This window comes from Anoplopoma fimbria, chromosome 20 (assembly GCF_027596085.1).
Source record: "Anoplopoma fimbria isolate UVic2021 breed Golden Eagle Sablefish chromosome 20, Afim_UVic_2022, whole genome shotgun sequence".
Taxonomy (NCBI): Eukaryota; Metazoa; Chordata; class Actinopteri; order Perciformes; family Anoplopomatidae; genus Anoplopoma; species Anoplopoma fimbria.
In genome coordinates this window covers 22,887,819-22,914,550 of record NC_072468.1, presented here as the reverse complement: position 1 = coordinate 22,914,550, position 26,732 = coordinate 22,887,819, and the positions used below count along the sequence as shown (strand labels likewise).

Below are 26,732 nucleotides of genomic sequence, written 5' to 3'. Positions count from 1 at the left end.
AACTTAAACTCTTTATACTGTTGAGAGGGAGTTTAAACGCTCCAATGTTCGGATCTTGCACCTTTAACTTTTGGTACTTTAAGTTTATGTTTTGGATGCAAAAATTAAATAATTGGAGCAATAAATATTTGACATCAATCAAGAAAATTAAAAATTAAAAATAAATTAAAAAAAAAAAAGGGGGGGGGGGGGATGCCCTGGTACTCCATTCTTTACTTTACATTCTTAACAGTTCTTTATACACTCTTTAGGTCTAAGGGAACCACTCAAGTAACATTTACAGTAACATAACAGTATTTCCACCCTGTGGTATTGCAACTATTTTCTTTATTATTATTATTATTATTATTATTATTATTATTATTATTATTATTATCATATTAATATCTTGCACCATTAGCACTAATGGTAAATAAATAAATCAGGAAGGCCTAGGAGGATCAAACCAATATCACAATATCAATAACAATACAATCTGTTGTTATTATATGCAGTGACAACAAGAAATATGAATAAAAATGCAGTGTTCAATGCACAGATTTTGCTCAGTTTTGACCATATTCACCTGTTTTCTTTTTTTTTTTAACATCTTTCCAAATTCTTCACACACACACACACACACACACACACACACACACACACACACACACACACACACACACACACACACACACACACACACACACCCACACACACACACACACACACTCCCTTCACCTGAGGGACACACATGGCTCCTCTTGTTGTTGTTGCTCCAGTGATCCACGTGAGCGCCGAGGAGCGCTTCTTACTGGCTCGAGAGGAGAAGAAGGAGGCTGTGGATCTGGCTCTGTTACAAAAGAGAGAGGAGAAAGAGAGGGAGAGAGAGAGAGAGAGAGAGAGAGAGAGAGAGAGAGAGAGAGAGAGAGAGAGAGAGAGAGAAAGACGCCCAGCCGCTGCTGACAAGCACGCCATAGACTGAGATAGACTGAGGTAGACTGAGGTAGAGCTTGTTGGTGGGTTTGTGTTCAGCAGCAGCAGCAGGAGGGATACACACTACAACCTCCGCATGCCAGAGGGTCGCGGTGAGTAAATAAAAGAATAAAATAACTTGGAGGAATTGTTGAGGAGAAGTTTCGCGTGTTTTCAGTAGAAGCTGCTGTTTGTCTGCATCACTGATCACTGTGTCTCTGTGTCTCTGTCTCTGTCTCTGTCTCTGTCTCTGTCTCTATCTCTGTCTCTGTCTCTATCTCTGTCTCTATCTCTGTCTCTGTCTCTGTGTCTCTGTCTCTGTCTCTGTCTCTATCTCTGTCTCTGTCTCTATCTCTATCTCTGTCTCTGTCTCTGTCTCTGTCTCTGTCTCTGTCTCTATCTCTGTCTCTGTCTCTCTGTCTCTGTCTCTGTCTCTGTCTCTATCTCTATCTCTGTCTCTGTCTCTGTCTCTGTCTCTGTCTCTATCTCTGTCTCTATCTCTGTCTCTGTCTCTATCTCTGTCTCTGTCTCTATCTCTGTCTCTGTCTCTGTCTCTGTCTCTATCTCTATCTCTGTCTCTATCTCTGTCTCTATCTCTGTCTCTGTCTCTGTCTCTATCTCTGTCTCTATCTATATCTCTGTCTCCGTCTCTATCTCTGTCTCTGTCTCTGTCTCTCTCTATCTCTATCTCTGTCTCTGTCTCTATCTCTGTCTCTATCTCTGTCTCTGTCTCTATCTCTGTCTCTGTCTCTGTCTCTATCTCTGTCTCTATTTCTATTTCTATTTCTAAAGATGGTTTCAAAGCAAGTCCTGATTCAATAATGTGCAATAAAGAAGAGGAAATGTAATAAAACACACATGGTTGTGAGCTCCATGTGACTGGCATGCTTTTCTTAAATGGTTGCTCTAGAGATGTGTCCATGCAACATATATATGTATGTGTGTGTGTGTGTGTGTGTGTGTGTGTGTGTGTGTGTGTGTGTGTGTGTGTGTGTGTGTGTGTGTGTGTGTGTGTGTGTGTGTGTGTGTGTGTGTGTGTGTGTGTGTGTGTGTGTGTGTGTGTGTGTGTGTGTGTCCTCTCTTAACCTGGAGATGTTTAGGATGTTTCCATATTCTAAGCAGTTGCCACATGGACTCGTGCTCCTCTGTCACAGCTCCCACAGGGCGTCAGTGTTGTGTGGTTTGACTCATTTATTTACCTTTTTTTTTTTTTTTGTCACCTTCCAGAGTTGCATCCATTTTTATGGATTGTGGACACATCTCAATTTTGAGTTGCAGCTCTTATTAGATCAAGAAAACAACCATACAACTATTTTGATTATCAATGAATTGATAAAAAAAAGTTGCATGAAATACCCAAAGTCCGTAATTCCAGCTTCTCCAATATGAGGATTTGCTGCTTTCTCTGTTGTAAACTGAATATCTTTTTGGTTTCTAGGACTGTTGGTTGGACAAAACAAGACATTTTAAGACGTGTCCTTGTTTTCTGGGAAATGGAGGTTATCATTTTGTCGATTAATCGTTAAATCTGACAAATAATCTGCAGGTTAATTGACTAATAGAGTAATCGTTTGCTGCAGCCCAATCTAAATTTGAAGCCAGGCCTGTTTATTTGGTTGTTTACTTTAACTGCATCTGAATAAAAAAGTATAACAATTTGGCAAAACAGAAAATTCCTGTTCTGATGGTTGTAGTGATAGTGTGCAGGTACTATATAGTACTGCAGTAGAGGAATGCAGCAGCAGGCGGGGGTGGGGGTATAACACGCTCATGTCTCCTCAGCCAGTTGAGTCTTTTCTCTCCTGCTTGAATGTGTTACCTCATATTTGATCAGCAATGACTGGAAAGACTGGTTTCTATTTGACATTTGTGTTCCTTGTGTTTGTAAAAAAAAAAAACGTCCCGTGCAAGGCAAAGGAACATGCTGATACTTGACAGTTTGTCAGGATTGTTAAATTTTCTTCTTCTTTACACAAAACACAAAAAAAAGAGATTTGGGTTTTGGATGAACTACTTGGTTGAATAGTGCAATAATAAATGAAGATACTTTAATAGAAATGAACTGTTTTGAAGATGCATGGGAAGCGAGGGTAACCTCTTTTGTTCCTGCAGATATCCAACGTGATCTGTAAGAACACAGTGTTACATAAGAAGTCCTGTTCATGTGAAATGTAAACGCTTACAGGAAGGGGAGGGGGGGACCAATGAGGAACACCTTTTTGGGGGGAAAAAAATCCCCCAACAAAAACACATTCCAGCATGACTTCAGACTTGAAACCAAAAGAGGGAAGTCAATAAACCCCTCTCATGACAAGCTTCGGCACATGTTCCCGTGTGCAGGGTTACCCCGTTAGGTGTCAAATACCAAACTGACCTCTGCCACTTGGTCAGAGGGAAGCAGTTGAGTTGTGCTTCAGGAGGAGAAGTGATGGATGCAGATGCAAAGCTTGTTTATCTTAAGAGTGATTTATACTTTAATACCGAGGTCTTCAAAGTAGGAGGCCATCCACGGGGGTGGGCTCAGCGAATGGGAGTAAAAACATGTGTTTTACATTAGTTATCAGAACAGGATCACACAGAGAAGCCTCTGTGTGTGTGATCTGTGAAAAGAGAGAGGGAATTTTACTGTTTCTGACACTTTCCAATATTATGTAACTGATAAATGCCTTTGCACAAACCTTTTCTTTTATGTATTTGGTGTAGTCTGAAGTTATGTCACACAGCATTATTAGGCAATCTTTGCTTGAAGTTGGGATGAAATGGCATAATCATGATCACATTGGAATCCAAGAATTGATGGAGGTTGTAAACCACTGATTTATTCTATAGAAAAAATGTCCAAGATTGGCTTGGTTTTCTTTGTCCAAAACATCAAGATGTTCATATTTCATAGAACAGACAGAGTGAAGCAGAAAGAAATGGTCGATTGACAGGAAACTTATCAGCAGCAATTTTAATAATTGATTGACTTGTTTTTTTAAGAAAAAGGCTGGCTATCTATCTATCTATCTATCTATCTATCTATCTATCTATCTATCTATCTATCTATCTATCTATCTATCTATCTATCTATCTATCTATCTATCTATTTTTTTTGCTTCATCTGGCTTTGAAACAAACCGATTAATCAAATTGATTTAAGTTAGTCCTAAAATACTCACATTTGTAAGCGTGAGTTTTTGCATGGTAAATTACTTTTAACAACATCAGTTGTGATTGGCTAAGCATTTCAGCTTTAATGAAGTTAAAAAGCACAATCCAACGGAAACTTTTATGTCTGTTGAAAATCGATGACTCTAGTGTGGACTTGTTTAGTTGTTTGTTAGGTGTTGTTCTTGTAATGGATAACCGTCGGATTATGTCACATTAAGATATTTTAATGACTTGGCAGCAGACTTCAGGTTTTGCTGTCTGTCTCCCCAAACACAAGATCAAGATTATCTTTATTGATTTATGGAAGAAAAAAACAAACTCCACTGACTGTAGTCTCAATGCACCATGCAGCTCAGCCAGGGACATTGTTAAGCACTGAGTAATACTTCCATTCTCCTAACTTAAAAAGGTCTTAATTGTTTTGTTTTCTTCACCAGTGTGAAAAGCAAATAAATGTAGCATGTTTAGGCATGTTCTGTGGGTGGCGGCTGAAAGAGAGTCTGGGGAAAAATGCTGCAGTGAATCACAGGTTAAGCTGATGGAAGTGAATCATAATGAATAATCACAATGTGACAGTCAATTATGATAATTTGTTTGGGGGGGGGGAATACAGCAGTTAAAGTACCAAATAAACCTATTTTTTCGTAAAAAAAAATGCTGCTTTAACGATCAGTGAAGCCAACCATCGGTCAGTTACGTATATGTGGGTTTTTTAGGAGGCTGAATGCGTTTCAGCAGGACAGTGGAATGTCCTCAAGCTTGTGCTGCAGTACAAGGCACGTGTGTTCATCTGTTTGGACAACATGTTCTCTTGTATAGCTCTCTTATTGTCAGCCTCTGGTCAATAAAGACGGCCATTGAGAAGGGTCACGTGACGACGTCACGAGTGAGTGGGAAAGAATTTGGGATGTCAAGAGAAGAACAAAAAAAGGAAGGAAGTGTTGTTTGGGTCAGTTCAGAATTTCTAGGAAGGTAACAACATGAGTCTGGAGGTTAAAGGGGCATGCAGATGTTTTCAGGGTCGCATTTCCTCGTGAGCAGTCAGAGATAATATCTTGTATGTCATTAAACTACACACTGAAAACCCAATAGGTCACTTTTCAGTCAAAGTATTTTAGGGGAACTCTGTTTACAAGTCTTGGAGAACACTTCTGCATGTGTGGAAAGATAGTTGCATGTGTTGTGGCTCCAGAGGGAACTGTTTGAAGTCGGATAAATTGGTTGATCAAAAAATCTTTGGGTTTGAATATAGAATGAAGTGATCTCTGTAGTCTGCTCCTCATTTAATCTTGAAACTAGCACCTATGGGCTACATTAGCCACTGCTAGCAATAAACACCTGAATCGAGGCTACTGAATGAAGGCTGGGACACGGTCTTGAGCTATGGGATGTTTGAGGTTGTACCCCAATGATATGACTCTGGTGATTCTGACTAAACTGTCAGCAGTTGAGTTGCATTCTGGGTAACATAGCAAGAACAAGGAATAACAATTTGTGGAATAAAAAAAAATCTGATTCTGCTACATCGATTTTGATCCTTCTTTTTTTTAAACTAGACTGCGATGCTAAATCAGTGGAGCACTCTTTTAAGACAATCATGTGTTTTTTTCATTCTACTCTAGTACACTGGATTGATATAACATTTTCACGAGGTTCAAGGGGCTGACTTTCAGCTCTAAAGGGAAAGTTAGACACTTATTTGTGTTCCTGCTGAGTGTTGGGGGGTTCCTACCCTTCCTACTCGTTCATCTGATGTGAATTCTTACGTCTACCTTCACGTCTTATTCAATGTTCCCTTTCCAGTTGAGAAAAAAACTGTCACCATTTAAATACATATTCACTTTTACCAAGTCAACACATAGTTATTGTGTTTAAAAAAAAAAAAGAACAAGTCTGAAGTAGAGAGTATGTTCAGGGGATGGACAATTTCCCTTTTGGGTTTTTATCTCACGGATAGTAGAGAGGTTAGAATAATTTAAGAGTAATCAATGTCCGTCAAAACAGAGCAGAATAAAAACACACGCTTTGAACAGGAATGCTTTGCTAAAACGTTATGGAGAGCTTAACAGTTGTACAGATGTATAATCATCTCTACAAATATGACTCCCTCAAAACACCTTTTTGTTTCACTATGACATAAGAGACTTTACAGGAGGAGCCACAGTCAACTTTTAAAGGTGGATGTTATCTTTTTTTTGGGAGGATGCATGCAAGTTTTAAGAACGGCTCTCCAAATGGAAAGCAAGCAGAGATTTTGAACCTTGTCTTATAGTTCTGTATCAGACAGACTAAAAGTGTTTCCTTTCTTCCTCTGCACAGATCCATGTGTTTTATATAATATAAAGTGGAGCAGAAGGCTTACTGGCTGACTCAGTTATTCCCTCAAGTTCGAGGGATGAACTTGGAAAGAAGGTTGGGGGTGAAGAGGAGTATGTTCTTGGCTTCTGCATGTTTGGGTGATGTTTCCCGTCAACATAATCCATCAAATAATGGGTTTTGTTAATCCATAGGGACTGATCTTGTGTGTTTTGGTCTTGGGATCGTGGAGAGTTGAGTCTGTTTTTGCATTGTCTGGTTCAAAAGTGTATCAATCCATTCTTGTTGTTTATAGAAGGATCGGCTGAAGTTTCTGCTCCGGTCCCTTTTGAGCTTGAAATTCTGATGAAATGGTGTTTTTGCATCTTGTGTATGAAGTTAAGAACAACAATCTTACCCTGTCCGACTTCTGCTGTGCTCTAAACACTTCTGTACGTGCATGTTGTTTATGCAGGGGATTAGAGGTTGTGTACAAATGTAAAGCGTGTACAACTTTGTCACATGACTTGTTGGACAGCATGTCAGGACACACTCACAGGGTCAATAAGCTCTAAGAAAATACGGTGCATGAATTTCTCCTAATGACTATGTAGAGTTTTTCTGGTTCATGTCCACATTAATTGAGTCAAATTTCCAAAATGTATTTTAACCATTACATTCTTAAATTATTTATTCTGCTTTTAAAAAGTTTACCGCTTCCATCTTCCATCTCTCATAGCCAGTTATAATCATGGACGGATAACTGAACGGTCCTACCGGCCTAGAGCCTAGGGGCCCAAAGTGCCAGGGGCCTTCATCTACAGAACAAAGAAACATAAAACGGCTACAAAGAGATGCAATATAGCTGCAAAGGGACACAGAGACTCACATGGACTACGTAAAGGGGCAAAACAACCATATAGAGACACAAAACGACTGCAAAGAGACACAAAACGACCACACGGAGACACAAAACAACTACAACTACACAGAGACACAAAACGACCACACGGAGACACAAAACAACTACAACTACACAGAGACACAAAATGAAACAAAATGACTACACAGAGACACAAAATGACTACACAGAGACACAAAATGACTACACGGAGACACAAATCGACTACATGGAGACACAAATCGACAATAAATATAGCTGCAAAATAGCTGCAAAGAGACACAAAGACTCGCATTGACTACGCAAAGGGGCAAAACAACCATAAAGAGACACAAAATGAAAACACAGAAAAACAAAACGACCAGACAGAGACACGAGCGCAACCAGACAGAGACTCACGATGACTACAAAAAGAAACGAAACAACTACAAAAAGAAACAAAACAATTACAAAAGATTCAAATTTTATTTGTTTGTGGTTTATTTGTTGGGAACAGATATAATACACATACTAGACAAACCGAAAACAGCTGTCCAATGCAAGTATCGTAGTGTTTATAGCTGATGCTAATTTGCAACACCTGTCCCTAGAAAGCTTTTATGGAACTATGTGTACAGCAAGAAACAGTTAAGCTAACGTTAAAAACACTACATTTAAGAGCTAGACATGAGTTCAGGTTTGCAGCAACTTTCAAGTGATCAGGTATGAAGATTCAGGTCTTTGTTCCTCAAAGAGACTCAAAATGACCACGAAGAAACCCAAAACAACAAAAAAAAGAAGCTAAACAACTCATAATATATATTTATTATATAGAGTTATAATCTAAACTACATTGATTTTGCATGCATAGATGTTACCATTCAAATCCGTCACACAGATTTTAAAACGGCTATTGAAATCATTGGCAGCTCACGATGCTGAGGATCTGAATTCTAATGAGCTTTTTTTTTTTTTTTCACACTGCAGTGAACCCAGTGGCTTTTCGCTGCTATTGTCATCCTCACACAAGCTGTGTGTGTTTTGTGTTGTGTTGTGTTGTGTTGTGTGCTGCTCAGATGTTATCCAGCCGTGATGAATGCAGGATTTGTACCAGCGTGCACGCATGTCAGTGCTCAGAGTATTTCTGCATGTTCTCCAGGAATTGACAGGATTCTGTGTTTGTGTGTGTTTGTGTGTGTGTGTGTGTGAGAGTGTGAGCAGCCTCATTTCCATCCAGCGCAGCGTGTAACAGTCATCCTTTGGCCCCTGTAGTCCCAAGGCTTTGGCCGCCACAAAGCTCACTTTGTCACAGCTAACAGACCGGGGCCTGCAGCTGGGTCGCAGTGAGCGGAGGCCCCCTCTTGTTGCTCCCTCACTACAAGAGAGGAGCATCTAGACATGCAAGCTGTAATGACCGGAGAGACGCCTGTCAGGTCTGGGGGAACATACCTAAACTCTGGTGAGACACAGGCAGGACGATGACTAAAGACTGGTTAGAGCTCTGCCTTTCAGTTTGAGAAATTGACTTAGTTGATTTTAAGAAGGTGAAGTGACTTTTTCCAGTCTGGGATTACTCCTATAGTTATGTCCAATATGTATGTTTTGAAGTATTTATTTTCTGGACTAATTTCTGCTACAGAACTAAACCATTTCATTACATCAAAACAAGACTGTGTGTCCCCAACTACCATCTGAAAATGTTGGGTTTTGTTAGTATAGGAAATAATTTTAGCTTATTTTATTAGTAGTTTTTGAGCATTAGAGCCCCATACTGAATATTTGAGGCTGATGATTTTTTTTGTTTGTTTTAATGTTAACTCATAATATGAAGGATCCCTTGCATCTATGTATTGAAGAATTTTAAAACAAAAAGTATACATTTTACATTTTACAGTTTATTATTAACTTGTTAGCTCTGGTGGACAGACAGACTACTACATTACCTGGGGCCTTTCTTCTCTTTTATTTTTTCACCCTGTTCAATGCTATATTTTCCCCATATTTTTCCAAGCACATCAACTTAGCAGTTTAATGATATAAAATAGAACGAGACGGGTGACTATAAAGAGATTAATGCATAAGAATTAAGAAGAGCAATGGTAAGGTTGGCCAGTTTGGGTTTTGTCATATTGTGTAAACACCTCCTTTATATCTGTTGCCTTTCTGTAACGCAATTTGTTGTTACAGATTTATCAAATTAAATTGATTTGAAATGTATTTTAAATCTTTCATACAGTTAAAGATAGTAAAATGTAACTAAAACCTGGTGACAGTCTGCTACTCAATCAACTGCAAATGTCAATACCTGCTGAGTTTTGACATCCAGATATTGTCACGGTACAGCTTGTCTGCAAAAACATGTTGTGGTGTAAGAAACGGTTATCTGATTACGTTCCGCTTCTGTTGGAATGTACCGTGTAATATCGTCTCACCTCACATACATGCCGTTATTTCGTGCTTGCCTTCAGTCACAGCACTGCAATTCGACAATGCCAGGCATTCTTCAAATTGATGTCTGGCAATGTCTCAAGAGACGCCACAATAAGGGATTGTTCCCCGTGTCGGCTTCAGTCAACAACGACACCACATTCGAGGACTCTTGTCATATATACTTAAATGCTGATGTAATATTTGTCAAGCGACCAATGTTGCGAAGATGAACCTGAAAGTTTCAGAAATCCAATTTGTTGCAACAGTGTGACTTTGACTTATTGTGGAGTATTTTTTTTACATTGTGGAATTGCGACTTAAATTCAAGGTTTTTTTTGCCTAAAATTACTGTGAGGAGCTTTTAACTGCTTATAAAAGAGTCTCATTTTAATACCGATGCCAATAAATGAACAACATAAGTAAATGAGACTATCAGTGAGAAGATGTCCATTTCTATATAGTTATTCTTAAAGCTTGTCATTGATTGGGTTGGATTCTGTACACATCAGATCAAATCATTCAGGCTTACCAGAAACTCCTTTAGCTCAGACTCCAGCGGGGCCTCCGACAGCAAACAACCCACCATGGACAGACCCAGATCTGGCTCCAGAAGTTGAGATGGCCTCGGTGCTTTGGCCCACTTCTGGAGACCCAGACCGTATTGCTGGGCGTACTGGAGGTAACGGAGGCACGGGAGAACCAGAACAAGCACTGCGTTGGGCAGACTGTCAGCCCTGCAGCAGTAAAATGAGGGGTTTGGTTCTCTGAAAACACTGCCACTTTCATCCATGGGGACCACCAAAAACAGAACACAATGAAAGTTCCTTGTAGTAACTTTAATGATAATACTTTTTACCCCACTTCCAAAGTCTAAATGAAAGGGGTTCCAAATTTTAGGAGCTAGAACCTTTAAAAAAAAAAGCAATGTTTACTCCCTTTTGGTTTGGGCCAGCTGGAGACATAGCGCTGCTGTAGATCTCAAAGTCATAAACTACTGTTAGGGTGTGTTTCTCATTGTGTGTGTTTTGTTCTTCGTCTCTGCAGTGTTTCCAGTGTGGCGGGGGATCGGGGTCGGTGCTGGCGTCAGAGGCGGGTGGAGCCAGGGCTGGGGACGCTGTCTGCAATGGGATCCTGACAGTCCCGGACAAGGGGCCCGGGTACCGGTGTTTGACTACCCTGTCTGGGTTGTCCTCTGCCGTGGGGGACGCGCCAGACTCTGGGAGGTTTGTCAGCGAGGGAGGGGTGCCATCCGACTGCCCGCAGACATGCTCAGCATCAAGCTGCCCCAACTCTTTGACATCCACCAGGTCCCCAAGGTATGGACGGAAGGAGGCCTTTCTCTGAACTCGGTCTAACAGTTTTTAACCGTTATAAATATTAAATGTCCTGTTGTGACGGGATTGTCAGTTTAGGAAGTAACCTAACCTGTCACCATCTTGAGGCAGATCCTCTACAATCACTGATTGTATAAAATATGTACAAGACTACTATTATAACCAAAGTCTTTTCAGAAAGGTTTGATTAATATCGTGATAAAACAGTTTACAGTATTCGTAAAAACTTTAAACTGGCACTTCCGATTATGTTTTTGACAGGAAGCATCTTCTGTTCTAACTCTGCATCTTCATCACACTTAAACTGCTTACGTCCCAGTATTTATAGACTGTAAACAAACAATGTTCTCTCCGTCAAATCCCAGCACAGTAAATTATATTAAATAATCATACTTCAGTAGGAGAGATTTATGGCAGCTGATTGTGGCAGAGAGTCCGTCCTTCAACAGGAGGTCCTGCAATTCAAGCATCCGGCGTCCACCCGGCTGTTGTGACCTTATCTTCTCTGATAAGCAGTCATTGTTGAAGTGGTTTTACATCACAATTTCCAGGCAACGGCTTCAATGTCGAGGACTAAACTATGTGTTCTTGATCTTGTGTTCATGGAGTTCGTTTTTTGTCTTTTTCCTCCTGGTCTGGTTTGTGATCCAGGTCTGTATCTGTTAAGAATAAAACAAACTGTTGCTGTTTTAAAAAACATCAGTTCCCATGAAGGACTTTTTCCTGGAGAGACCAACTGCACCAACAGAATAAGCTTAATAACAGATTTAATGCATCAGTCGTTGACAAAGAAACGAACATGATTATTTATTTAACATGAATATAGATTTAATCTTAATGCACTTGATCTCATTCATGTTTTTAAATATGAAGCTTTGAAAAAAACTCACAACTCTATTATACAATTATTTGACTTAAAGGTCGCAAGGCATAGTTTAAGTTACTGGAATGTTCTACAAGAGAATATTCAATTTGGTTATCAAAGTGTTATCAGATTACCCACGGCATGGGAGAATATATTGTTTGTTTATCTCTCTTCTTCGCACGTCCAACCAGTTCTGCAACACACATTTGTTTGAGGGTTTTTCTAAACTATCATCTATTTTCTTGTGAAATATTTTTTTGCTTTAACAGTTATTTATCAAAATTCACATATGCAAACTGAGACAAGTGGCTGCAAGAAGTTACCGCTTTGTTTAAATGGTCAAAAGCCAAAAAAGGGGAGAAACTACTACACTAAAGCATTCAATATATGCACAGAAAATTAGTTTAAAAAATCTCCAGTAATAGTGAGAGGTCAGAAGTTCAAAAGGTATGGTCCAGTGAGGAGGGAAATTCAGCCCGCAAGGATCAGGAGAAGTTTTGTACTGTGTAATTGATCACCTGGGGCATCATTACTGAAAACTGCTTATCTTATATTAACTTAAGTTTCCCACTTTCCTATTACAGAAGCAATTCCTTACCTCATGGCTGTGTCCATTCCCACTCCCATCTTCTCTTAACTTAACAGATATCTTTGGTTAGAATGTACTGGTATGCTACAGCACATCAATAAGCCATAATCTCACTTACCACTGGCTCGCTAGCTAGCTTGTTTCATAGACAACAACAAGAGACTGATGTTCAATTTTAACTACGAGGAGTCAGAGGCACTTATCTTGTTGATGGAAGAGAGGAAACCACACTTTCAGAAAATATACGATTGTCTTAGCAGTCAATATATACCCATTAATACATGGTCCTTGAAATTTAAAGTGTCATCATACGGTCTTTCAATAATCACATTTAGTGTAATTCGATTGTCATACAGAACGAACAACAGTGCTGCTGCAATATTTAAAGTTATTTTGAATTTAGGAAAGGCTCTATCACACTAACTCAGGATTTCTAACTAAAGTTATGGTTCTGTAATCGCTTAATTTCTATTCTAAGATAAAATAGGATTTTTTTTCCTAAATTCAGTTGGGGAAACAAGTTTCTGTAAATGTCACCATAAAGATGAGATAAGATTTTTTGTGTAACGAGATTCCCTGGACTGTCTGCTTGGTCCTCAGGTGTTCAGGGAGGATAGCATCATCTCTGGGTACCGTCACCCACGGAGCTCGGCGCTGGACTGCGTCCTCAGCAGCTTCCAGATGAACAACGAGACCATCAACATCTGGACCCACTTCCTGCCAACATGGTGAGTGCAACAACATGGTTTCCTCTCCAGCATTATGATGGATTTAAAGGATTAATCTCAGATAGTAAACAAAGACCCTCATACTTCTACTGATCCTTACAAACTCTGTCAAGTGTTCACAGCTGGAAGGTTAAAGTGTGTTCATCTTGAATAAAGCTAGCCCTGCTTAAGCCTCAGTCTGATAAAAAACATTCCATATCTTTTGTTTGGGGAAAAGTGTGACGATAGGGTTACGTTTAATCCTGATTGTGTTTTGGTTTTTTTTATGCTACTTGAAATATAAAAAGATAATTTGGAACTAAGCTGCACATGTTGAGCTTGTCGTCATTGTCACATATTAGATGTTTTGGTGCAATAAGGCAATAACTCATGGAACAAAATAGGACGCATTAAATGAACATGTGAGAAAAAAATAAAGCAATGACAACAAACAGCTGGCCAATATTTACTGTATCAAGATTTTCAGAAAGGTGGGAAAAAGTTGACGCAGGATCATCAAAAATCCCATAAAGCCTGACTTACAACAAACAGGAGACTGAGACCAGGATGGAAGATAAGTCAAAGTACAACAGCCTTGATAAGTCAAGTATGGGACAGAGTCAGACAGAATCAGTTAGGAGCTGAGTTGATTGCTATAAATGTAGTGAAATAAGACAAACTCGGTGTTCTTCAGGTACTTCCTGTGGCGTTTCTGTGTCCTCTGCTCCACCATGAACTTCCTGACTGACAGCTACACCTGGCCCCTCCTGGTGTACATGCTGCTCATCTGCATTTACCCCTTCACCTCCAGCTGTGCGCACACCTTCAGCACCATGTCCCCAGAGTCCCGCCACATCTGCTACTTCTTTGACTACGGAGCGCTCAGCCTCTACAGTCTGGGTAAGACATAAGACACTGTGATGGAATCTTAAAATTCAAAAAAAGCTGTCGTCGTTTTGAACAAGGGAAGCGTTTCATACATTGGCTTCAGTTATCAGTGTTTATTTTGAATATTTAAAAAAAAAGTTAGTTGTTCATCCAACAAAAAGTTGGATGAACATCAGAGTAATAAACTATATTTACAGTGCAAACACTCTAAACTCTTATTTATTTTGAAGAACTTTGGTGCACTGTCAGCAACTTATTTGCATTTTCTCCCCATTCTTCACTTTGCTACCTATTACTTTGAGATTTTCTTCTGTCACATTCATATCTAAGGGCCTAAAATCTGTTTAAACCATTTTGCACAATTTAAAATCTCTTTATTTTAAGATAAACTTCTTGTTGCATTTTAACTACATTTTAAGTGGGAAAGGTTTAACAATAAAAGCCACATGGAAGATTTTCTTTTGAACAAAATAGACCTCAAGATCAGCTGTCTTTTGAAAAACGGGATCTCACTTATACTGTATAATCTAAATAATGTAAAAAAGGAAACTACCTAATGTCCAGGATGTAACTGTATAATGTTGTAGATGGCACAGCAGTTCACCTTCTGCCTCTTGTTTAAACTGACAGGTGAAAATCTCAAAGTTGTCTGGATTTCATGTTCGTCGGGTCACAATTACTGAATTAGTGATAATCCGAAGAACACAACATGCAGAGTAGGTTTGGTGCTCTTCCTGTCAGTAACGGTGGATAGTTTGGTTTTACACCTTAACGCTACTGGCAGGTGAATTGACCCGCAAATATCTCGTGAACATTACTGTCATTACTATTTGATACCAGCACGTTGGGAAAAAAACTCTAAGATGGCGTATTATCATCAGCTCCCCAGAATGCTGACACATCATCTTTTAAGAGAAGTACAACATGTTATTTACCTGGTGAATGACATTTCAGAACATTCAAAGCACTGTTGCCTATTTGTATATATGTAGTATTTGCCTTTTGAACACAGATGTGTGCGTGTGCGTGTGTGTGTGTGTGTGTGTCGGCTGGATGTGATCGAGGCATGTCTGATTTCCATATCCTCCCAAAGCTCATGCACTAGTATCTCCTTTCTGTGTCCCTCCTGATAAAAGATCTGTATCATTGTCTATCGGCAGACAGGGCAGGGTGTGTTTGACCTGACAGCCATTTCTCCTATGAATAGTATTTCCCTATCACTTACCAGCCTTTACAGAGGAATATGAACAAAGTATCTCAGATCTTATTGCACAGTGGTCGTTTGGAAACCGGTTCCTGCAGCATCTGCTTTCACCGTCTGTCTGTCTGTCTGTCTGCCTGTCTTGCAGGCGAGTACGTACGTGCAAGACCGATTAATTTAGTCTGCGCTCCACCTTTTTTATAATCAGACAGAATTGTGTGTTTTAAGGCGAGCGCTCTGTATTGTCAGTGTGTGCATTTCAGATAACCCAGTCGTTTATTTGTCTTTGTGGGTGGGTTTGTTATCCTCACAGCATGTATAAGACTGCAAGACCAGCAGTCGAACATTAACTGAGGGCCTCTTCAGTTCCCGTCACAAACGGTGTGGTGGTCCCTTGCAGACTGATCCTTAATCCACCATAAAGCCTCTTAGTGCCAAGATTTGCCCAGTTTTAAACGTCTAAAGTCCGCCTCAGGGATAGGAGCTGCAGAAAGGTTTTCTCACTGCAGGACAAAAAAACAACCAAACAACCTTGTCTTTACACACAGGACAGCAGATGCTCTCTAGGAAAGAAGGTGGCTGCTACACTGCTTCTCTTTGATTACAAGTCTTGTGTGTTTTTTCTGCACACTGAAAGCTTTCAAGTGGGCAGATCATTGATTGGAGTTAAAAACAAACTGAGAAATAACACATTTATTATGTACAATAGAAAACTACCTTTATCACTGATGTTGATTATATCACAAGAAGTCATAGTATTAGGCAAAACCTACATTTCGAAACACTCTTACTATAACTAGCTGAGCATAACAAATCAATTAAGGTAGATGTTATTTAACGTCATGATTGACCCCCAGTTGTTGTGTCTTATCTCCTGAGAGTCTATCCAGGTACATGGTAAATTGAGAGACCAACCACTTGGTGACCTATGGGTCCTGAGAGCAGTTTCTGGAAGAAGAGTATTAGTTTAGATGTTGTCATTGTTGTTATTAACACATTTTTAGTTTTTATCATTATTCTGTCAACCGTAACTCAATTTTTATAAGGTCCCTGAGTGCATTTTCTTTTGGTCGATTTAGTCCTTTACCTTGGTTTTATAAAGCTTAATGTTGTGTCCTTTTTGGTTACAACACCACAAAAAACTGTTGACATCAGTGAATAAATGTGCTGCTGCGTTTTTTTGTCTTTTGCATGCTTGATAATATCAGTATGCTTTAACCATGCCAGGAAGCACAGCCTGATTCCGGATGCTGTAACATGTTAAATCAAGATGAGATTATAATCAGTGTTTTTCAATCAAACACTGGTCAGTTTGTCTGAATGCAGATATTTATTAACACCATGTTTTGTCACAAAACGACACACACCAAAATCACTTTACTGATCAAGCTTTGACTTTATGAACTAACAAGTGTGTGTTAAGAAGTAGAGCGTTGTGTTTGTTAGATGTGTCTCAGCTGAAAAAAACGTAATCTATTTGATTATGATAAAAGACGACACATTGTCATTTTAAGATTTTGAAATGTCAAAAAAAAATTCTACTTCATCTGCTGTATCATGGTCTTTCCAGTCATGTAGAATTTGAACTTCTTACTTCTTACTTTAGTGACACCTAGTGGTTGTATCAGAAAACACACTCATATTTCTAATGTGGTTACATTTTCTCTTCCACAAGAAGTGTTGTGGCTTTAAATACTCAAATGGAGTATTCATATTTTGTTGTTCTTTAATTGTATATGAAATGTTTGTTTTATGCATTTTTATTGTAGTTTATAAATGATACGATGCTTTTTCCCTCCTGTCCAATCCTCACTCTTGTCAGTGAATGTTTGCTCTGTGTTGGTTTGTGTAACAGATTTGATAAGTGTCTTTGCATATTAAAATACAGTAATTATAAAAGATATGAAATACATCTACATGTATCCAAAAACTCAGATATACATGGATTTATACAAAAGCTCATGCAGGGGAGGAAGGAAGCTAAATGTCTGGACAAAAACCTCATATAATGACGTTAACCTCTGAGATAAAATCAACTAATTTTAATTTTTTGATTTTCCTGTGTTTGTGCTCAGGTTGTGCCATAAGCTACGGGTACTACGTCATGCCGGACTGCTTGGTGAACAGCTGGCTCCATCAACATTTTGTCCCCATCGCCATTGGAAACACACTTTTCTGTACCAGTCTGTCCTGCTACTCCAGGTGAGAGGCTGCTGCACACAGAGCATCCCCTCTGCCTCTGGCCAAGAATGTACAATACATATTCCAATATTTAAGTTATGCATTGACTGAAAACAAATGTTAGGACAAATGGTCAATAAGACTTGTGTTGCCAGGATTGAAACTCTGCTGAAACCACATTTTACGCCGTCATGTGACACTTAAACTCTCCACTGAAACCCAGACAAATGAAATTATTTTGGGCTCAGAAGCTTGTGAAGACTTATTTTACTGACATAATTAATCAGCAGTGAAGTGATGCATCAGTCTGACCTCAGTCTGTGCACTTAAACGTGCACTTAAAGCATCTTAAAGTAGATTTATCTGTGTAGAAAGTATTTTGTCCTCAATACATTTTTATATAAATGTATAAAACTAATGTGACATTGATGAATACTGTGATGAAAACTGCATTTCATTCTGACCCTAGTCAGTTTACATTAGGCCTGAGCTGAATAGCTTGGTTTGATGGCATTTCATAACAAAAAAAATCAGATAATGCTCTTGTTATTTAATACTACAAGACTAGAAGGCATGTAAAAAAATCACAGGGGTTAATTGTGAAGAAATTGTAGTATAGCGCCACCTCCTGGAGTGTCCAGTCTGTTCAATTTCTTAGGGATATTCATCCTTGTGAGATATATTATAGCTGAGGAAACTCAAATGAAGTTATGTTCATTTTTATTTTAATTCATATTTTAACTTAAACTTTCATCTTAGTTTTTCTGAAAGGATATCGTTTTTTTTTTTTGTTTCAGTTTATATTTTAAAAAGCCGTGAAATAAAATGTCATAGTCCCTTTTGTAGTTTACAATAATAACCTTGTTTGGGAGTTTTACTTTTACTCTTTAATTATGACCAATATACAAACTGTGTAAAGTTGAGTATGGTACTAATACCAAAATATGTGCAATAAGCTAGTATTATCCTAAATAAATCAACACCTTTCTTATTTTAGTTTATACATAGTGCTGAACTGCTCTTTTATTATTATGTTATCAATCAATGAGATCCTTTATGGGGTTTGGTTTGTTGTGGTGGTGAGGGAGGTCACCACAGGGATAATTCTAAGTGTTGTATATTTTTGTTTCTGTATGTATATTTGTCCTTTTTGCTAATAACACCAGTCTGTCTCCTCAGGTTCCTGGAGCTGCAGTTCCCTCAGAGAAGTAAAGCTCTGAGGACGGGAGCGTTCGTCCTTCCTTTTATATTTGACACGGTTCCTCTAGTTTACAGGGTGAGTGTCTGTGTTATCTCAAGGTCTGCTTTCAGTTACATATTTAAACAATGTGCATATTACACACACACACACACACACACACACACACACACACACACACACACACACACACACACACACACACACACACACACACACACACATTGTTTTGTGTTTGTCTCATTATGTAAGCGCGCAGAGCTGTTTGTGCAACACGCAGGACTTTGGCTCATAACCTCAATACAAATGTATCGCTGCCATCAACTAATCCCTCTAATCACTGCGATGATTAGTTTGTGCAAAACACAAGTCATCTGTTGGAGTACTTCTTTGTCTCTAACTAGGTCAGAAATGCTGTTAACAATGCTGCAGACCTCAGTGTTGATAACAGTAATGTCCACATGAATAAAGATATCTTAAATTATTCATTTTCTTTGAGATAAATAGATTTTTTCTGAATGTATTTGTCTATAAAAATCTGTTTGCTTCTGCGTGTAGATCCTTCTCTGCTGCGGCGGGAGCTGCAGCCCGAGCGACGCCATGTCCAGTCACTGTTACCACCTCCTCTTCGCCTTCCTCACCTGTTTCCTGTTCACCTCCCACCTCCCGGAGAGGTTGGCCCCCGGACGCTTCGACTACTTTGGTATGTCCTTTTGTGGATTTTTGTTAGAGGTTGTTGTAACTGGCACATACTGATAAGTACTTTACATCTTGATGCCTTTACTGAGGAAATAAAGGCAAGTACGTGTAAGAACTTATGTAAGGTGCTTTTTTTGAAGTTTGTAAAAGATCAGGCATATAAAGGTATAAAATGTCCAAATAATATACTGAGCACCATTTGCTGTTAAAAATGTGCTCCCAGCATTAAAGTTAGAGCGGCTTTACTCTCCATATTAGGCTCTATCTTTTATATTTGCTGTCTTTTGTTTGTTCTTTACTGTTTTTACCTTCTGATTACTGGACACGTCTGACACAAACAAACCTTTCTGCTTGTTTCTTTGCTTTATGTAGTCGTCTGCACTGGTTAGGTTACAAACAGGTTGTTTTTTTTTGTCTTATAATGTGCTGAACTTGTGGTTGACACACTTCAAGTGCAAAGGAAGAGCTGCTGTGTTTGTTACTGATAATGAAAAGAAGAGAAAGAGGAGATGGTTTGCTAATGCTGGTAGAAATGGAAACACAAAAAAATGTAACACAAAATAAGGCACTTAATTGTTATTTACTTAAAGTCTCTTTTCATAAACGGCCATCTCAGTCTCACAGGATTCTGTCTCTGTGGTTTTTTGAGAAGCATCAGTGTTTGTGAACCTCAATAATAAGTTGCTCTTTAATATACTGCATTGATTAACAAAACCTGACATTAATAATTAAATCAACAAATGTATGAATTATTAATGGTTTGATCTGTAAGTGATCGGACTACTCTACAGTATGTGCATTCTGTTTCATAATTAAAGCTCTAATAATCTGTCGTCATAATGATCTCATTATGTGATATTTTCAAATAGCTTGTTTGATTTGAACAACAGTCTAAAACCAAAAGAGATTCAGTCTAATTTAATTAACAAAGAAAAGCATCAAATCCTCTAATAATTTAAGTAATGTTGTGCATTTTTACTTGAAGAATTACAAAAAGGATGAATTATCAAAGTTATTGATTGTCGATTGACTTTTGGATTTTTTGACTAATTGCTGCAGCTCTAGCTGCAATACGAGGTAGATAATGGACACATTTATTTTAATTAATTTATCCAACCCTTTTATTTTTACAGCCTAAGGTTTATCATTAAGGCTATGAATGTCAGGAAATGGTGAAAAATGATTGTGACAATGTGTACAATGTGTCTTTAAGTCTTGTATTGTCCAAACAGGCCTGAAGACTTTAAAGTTTACAATGTTATAAAACAGAGATAAAGCCGCAAATGGGAACTATAATAATAATTTAAAAGATTCATCGGTTAACATTGTTGCTGATTAATTCAAGGGCAGGCAGTTTGTTTTGGAAGCATTTTTTGTTGTATTTGTTGAAACTCTACTTACTAACAGCAATCCTTAAATCAAACGCTCTAACAAAAGAAAAGCAAGAAAGTAAAGTGTCTGCGGCTGTTGCAGGACAGTAAATAAACCCGTCCAATCATATCATTTGGCCCGCGTAAAACGCTCACTCTTCCCGTACACGTATTGGGGTGACAACAATGATGCATTCTCTCCCCAAAGCTCTCTCATGGACTTGTCACACAGCAGAAGTCCAGATGTGAACACTCGTGTTTTGTAGATGTGGCTTTTGAAGGAGGTCTGGAGGGAGGGGCTGTTTTTTTCAGTTGGATGCTTTGAAAATCTTTTTTTTACTGGTGTCTCCAAAGTTTCCTACCCCAGCTTTCATTTCTGTAGATTTGCACATTTGAAATCATTTCAGCTATAACTGAAAACAGAGTTTGCACATAATGCAAAGGTGAGACTCGGTTGTGCACGTTTTCACAGTTTCTGATCCCTTAACTCCTCGTTTCCTCCACTGAATCTCGCCCTCTCTCCTCACACAGGCCACAGCCACCAGCTCTTCCACGTCTGCGCCGTGGTGGGGACCCACTTCCAGATGGAGGGCGTGATGGCCGACATGACGTCGCGGCGGGCGTGGCTGCTGGCCCACGGGGCGACGCCCTCCTTCCTGGGGACCATCGGCATGCTGGTGGCCAGCCTGGTCCTCAACCTGGGCATCATCGGCATCTTCAGCGCCCCGCTGCTGTGGAAGCCCTGCTGCAGCTCCAAGCAGCCGCACACGTCAGCGTGCGAGTGCAAGGAGCAGTGAGGGCGAACGTCCCACCAACGGCCACTAAAGTGTGTGTGTGTGTAAGTGTGTAAGTGTGTAAGTGTGTGTGTGTGTGTGTGTGTGTAAGTAAGATGCCTATTAATGCCAATAGTTTTATCGTTTAGAGAGAAAGATTGTCATGCATCCTGTTCCGTGCTAAAGCATTTCTCTAACACACCTGATACATCTGTTCGTGTGTTCACTCAGCAGCTGAGGACCCAGTCGCTTTCATTGAAGCCTTTCTTTCTTTCTTTCTTTCTTTCTATCTGATGTCACATTGAGCTTGTTTGTCTACTGTGTACAAAATGTCTGTTTAATTTATTTTTAAGGTTTCTCAATGTGCATTTTTGAAAAAGGCTCTGGGTTGAAGGACGCATGCTGTTGCAACACAAGTGCCTTATTGTAGACCCACACTGCATTTACGATGTTTACAGTGGACCACTACAAATTAAAATCTAAAACTGGAAACGTCTAATGTCGCAGTTTGCAGGGATTACATTTGCAATTACGGATGTGTGTTTTTTTGCATAAGCTAGGCCAGAAACTCCTCTACTTTATTAAGGATTTATTGAACATGTTCCATGTAACTGGACGACTTGGTTAGTGTGGTTGTTGTATGTCTAAACAGTCTTCAGCGTAGACGAACCTCATTCAGTTCTACATAATATAATGCAGCTCTTATACAGTATACATCCACATATTGATTCCACTCAACAGGGACTGGAATTGATTTGCAGGTCATGTGGTTCATTTTTCCTGATTGCCTGCCTTGTGATGAACCCCCCAATCGGCCCTCAGCAGAAGGGGGAAAATTACAGCGCATGCATTGGTGATTAAAATACAGGTACCATTTTTCTTCTTTTTTTTTTTTTTTTTATAACCGTATGTTTCCATGACAACCCTACAGTGCCCTCATGCCCCCTGAAGGTCTTGGAACATTTCTCCTTTTTTTTTAATGTTCTTAGCAAACGGCACCATTCTCTCTTGTTCTTCCATCACATATCATAAAATCTGTTCTGAACATTTATCAATTACAAAAAAACTTCAACTCAGTGGTTGTATTTTCCTAATTTATAAGCTTTTGAATGTTTCCAGTCCCGTCAATTTTCCAACACGTTTGGTTTATTACTAAGAAAAATTAAGAATAAAGTGATGAGTGAGAAAAAAGTAAATTTAGTCATAGTATGGTTTGTATTAATAACATGGAAGTATTGTGGTGTTGCTGTATTGTGGTGCATACACTTTATTACAAACCAGTCCCCCTCCTTCAATACTGTGGTTATCTTGTGCCATGAGACTGTTTGTATAAGCTTCATTTAGCACTGAAATAATAATTATATATTTATAGAATTGTATTATATTTATCATTTTATTCAGTTGCATAAAGGGGGATAAGGTATGTTTTTCTCTTTTTGGGAATAGATAGATTAAGTAACTATAGTTCTTAATAAATTAAAGATTCATAGGCTGTAATCTGTGACTGTTATTGAGCTTTGTTTCCTTAAAACACGAGAAAAGAGTTCAGGCAGATTGAAGCTGAATAATTTCAGCTCTGTAGAAGAGCTGAAATTTTTTGTTTAGTTAAGTAATAAATATATTATTAGACTGACAGAACTATTTTTGATATAAATCAATTTAATCACTTTTCAGCCCAAAATGCCAAACATTTGCTCCGTATGTTCCAGCTTCTTATTCTACTTCATTATAAATTGAATACTTTTGGGGTTTTGCCTTTTTTGGACAAAAATATGGAAATTGTGATCTGCAATTTGCCAGTTTTTCCTTTTATTATTATTATTATTTTTTTTTAGATGTTTTATAGACAAAACATTTGATCGAGAAATAAATAGTTGATTATTAAATGAAAAACTGGTTCAAATTATCTCCGATTTTTTTTAACTTGTTTTAAGAAAATCTAAATTCTAAGGACTTAATAATGGACAAAAATAACCTGATAAGATGCATAAACTGCATATTTGTTAATAACCTCATCAAAGCAGCCATATCAGTACTGTATATACAGCCTATGCTTCAGAGACTGGTGAAGAAGTATTGTTTAATAGGTTTCTAATGGGAGACGGGACATCTCTGTTGTAGCTCTAACACACTGCAGGTACAGAGTTCATTAATGCTCATTGTACTTGACAAACTGTTCGGAAGGCTCATTTGTATAAAATAGGTTTTAAAGCATGTTTTGCACAAATGTACACTTTATCCACCGTTAACACCAGTAGTTTGAACACACAACGCACAGGAAGCATGCTAACACACACACACACACACACACACACACATACTCACACACAAAAGGGCTGTTGTTAGACAGTTTGATAAGGGGGGAAAATGTACGTTGTTATTATGGGAATGTGGGGTGTCACAGGTCCATGTTGGACGCTGACGTAGGAAGGTCGGACGCATGGTGAATGTGTAGATTCACAAAGAGCACACACACACTTTTATATCACAACAGGGGAGTTGTTTAAGATGTTTTCAAGGTTAGTGTGCAGAGTATAAAAGTATCAGACAATATGGAGTAGTATTTGCCTTCAATGTGGTTTCCAACGACCCTGTCTCTGTTTTTATTTCCATCCTGGCCGAGCATTGATCGATTTTCTTATTTTTTTATTTTCTCTCCAGTCATTATCTTACAGCGTTCCTCTGTTTGACCCTGTTGATTCTTGGAATTGCATCATTACTGGCTTCTCTTGTGGTTCTTTGGTATCGACCCAAACTAGTTGGAACTCATTTATTTCTGAGTTGTTGTTGTTGTTGTTGTTTTTTTATGTTGCCGTCATCTCACTCATCCTCAGCCGTTCGGTGCCTGCACTGTGTCTCAGCAGTTTGACGGTTATGAAGGCTTCTACATCAAATGTGGTCGATTACTGAGTTGCATATTTACGTTTATTGTTGACCAAATTATCGATTCAAAGCCCAGACATTTCTTCAGACCAGATCACTGTTACTTTGAGGGCTACTTGTCATGTAAACCTTTTCTTGGTTTACTCCTCAAGCAGATTCAGGTTTAAATTATCAGGAAACCTGGTAAACAGAACACAGCTTATTGAAGGATGTTTGAAAATGTGAAATAGAGAGAAAAAAGATGAGTGTAGGATGAAACATTTGGTGCAACAAGAATTCAAATCTGGGTTTGAAAGAGTCATTGGTGCCTTTTTAAAAGAAAAAGAAAATAATGTTTTATACAACCTTTCTTTTTATATAATGCTCTTTGTTCCTTGTGTGATTTAAAAACCACTCTTAAAATGTATAAATACATATTTGTCCTTTGCTGTGTATAATTTGTAATTTGCTACTTTGTTCTACTAGACACGTGTAATAAATTAAGCCTTTTATAAGTGTAACGATTGTACCTGGAATCATTTTAAGTGTCTTAAAACAGACTGGATGTTTTTCTACACTTGTACCATGTGTTCTAAAGGTTTTACTAATCACTCACAAATATTAAAATGTGAGAAATTCCAGTTTCATTTCCAGAACACAAATATATTAAATTAACTGTCAAGTATGACGAAGAAAATGCTTCATTTAAACCTTTTTAAAAACTACCAAAACAAATCATTCCATTATCAAAATAAAATCATAAAATATCAGATTTTCTTACCGTTGATTAATCGGTTCGGCTTTACTTTTGTATACATACAGATATTAAACTTGTCCTCATGTCGATATCTACAACCATACCAAATGCTTAATTATACTCTGATTAATGAAAAAAAAAAAAAAACAACATTAAATGCAGATCCTTCGTTGTAACACCAGTCTGAGTCGGAGCAGTGTGTGTGAGTGACCAGCAGAGGGCAGAACACAACAATAAGAGTGTGTCCTTCAGGTTGAGCAGCCCATTGCCCCTAAGAAAAGCCTTTATTAAAAAACGAGCTGCAGTGTTGCAAGGGTGTTTGAATCCCCAAAGATTTATCTGCAGATGAAAAAAATCACGTTACAGAAATGGTCAGTGTAACAAGAACTTTAGACCTATTCAGCCTTCAAACCAGATTTTTCTTAAACCGTGTGAAATACTTCCATGTGTCACCAGTGAAAAGGCTTTTTTATTTGAGGCAGAGAATGAATATCCTCAGTTTAAAACAAAAAATAAGAAACTGCAGAAAAAAAACTCCATTTCAATCTATAACGTTTGACAAACTGATGTGAAATAATCTCTTACTCCGCCCTTAAAACTTTAGGATGCAGGAAAACCTGTGGATTAAAGCACTTTTTAAAATCTGGATTTCTTTTCAATGCATTTCCATTTTTATTAGCAGGATCTATTTTCTTTCAACCATAGTTCCGATATGAAACTCCTCAAGACTGAGGATCATTCTGATTAACTGGGTCATGGTTTCTGGAAAGAGACATTGCTTTTGAGTTTTTCAAAGTTTTTTGTGCCTTACAGTCCTATCATATTCAAGAGAAGGCTTCAATTTCTACGGCTGATATCCCGAAAACTAGGCGACTCACACCAAAAACAATCTCGCTTTTAAAAATAACACCACAGATAAGATAAAAGAATATGTATTTTTGATTTTGGTGTTAACCGTCCCTTTAAAATTGATCCATTGTTGCACCTGTTTTGTCTAATCAGGTTGTATTGATTGGTACGCTATGATTTTAATAAAATACTTTCAGCATTTTACGCTGGAATTCTCTTCCTACTCAGTAACCGTCTTTAATGCCTTCCATGGTTTATAGTAGAGCATACAGAGTGGTCTATTATTAGCAGTTGAGCAGTCACATAATGAATGTGCACTGGCATTATCATAGAAGGAATAATTACCATAAAAAAAAAATCAATATCCTCCATACAAGCATGGGAGGTGGAAGATTAAAAAGGAAAGTTTCCCCCTGCAAAGCTCTAAAAGGGATTCCATTTTTAAAAAATGGCCTCATTTCCAGCTCTTATTATAGTCATATCCCATATATCTAACCAGGCCGGAGACTCGAGTGCTTATTAAAAAAAAGGGTTCATTCTGAAGACACAAATGGAGCCCCTTAAGGATAACGGGGACAAACACTACAGAGTGTACTAATCCTATCTGGGCCCAGAATCTGCTTGTAGACACTAGAAGAAACAATAAGCCAGACACGAGTCCTCCAAGTGTTTTCATCCGCCCGGTACACCAGAGGAGGTGGAGGGAAAGAAAGAGACAGAGAAAGGGATGATAGCATTACTCACAATCCA

General features: G+C 38.5%; 1 protein-coding gene across 2 annotated transcripts; it reads left to right on the top strand.

The window, feature by feature from the left end:
* The first annotated feature begins 903 nt into the window (after window positions 1-903).
* On the top strand, window positions 904-24,874 carry paqr6 (progestin and adipoQ receptor family member VI). Of its 2 annotated transcripts, none has more exons than XM_054621153.1 (8): window positions 904-1,064; window positions 10,754-11,025; window positions 13,098-13,225; window positions 14,016-14,104; window positions 17,369-17,495; window positions 18,654-18,750; window positions 19,231-19,375; window positions 21,273-24,874. In XM_054621153.1, the coding sequence occupies exons 1-8, from the start codon at window positions 1,049-1,051 to the stop codon at window positions 21,536-21,538; spliced, it is 1,140 nt and encodes a 379-aa protein (XP_054477128.1). In that variant the 5' UTR covers window positions 904-1,048; the 3' UTR covers window positions 21,539-24,874. The 2 variants fall into 2 exon arrangements, with proteins under 2 accessions (XP_054477128.1, XP_054477127.1); XM_054621152.1 differs by having other exon boundaries at window positions 13,899-14,104.
* Window positions 24,875-26,732: the final 1,858 nt, after the last annotated feature.

What these genes read in the sequence shown, in the direction of transcription:
- paqr6 (XM_054621152.1), top strand. An exon ending in ACCCACTTCCTGCCAACATG is followed by an intron (nt 13,226 to 13,898) that starts GTGAGTGCAACA and finishes GGTGTTCTTCAG; the next exon opens with GTACTTCCTGTGGCGTTTCT. An exon ending in CGGTTCCTCTAGTTTACAGG is followed by an intron (nt 18,751 to 19,230) that starts GTGAGTGTCTGT and finishes TTCTGCGTGTAG; the next exon opens with ATCCTTCTCTGCTGCGGCGG.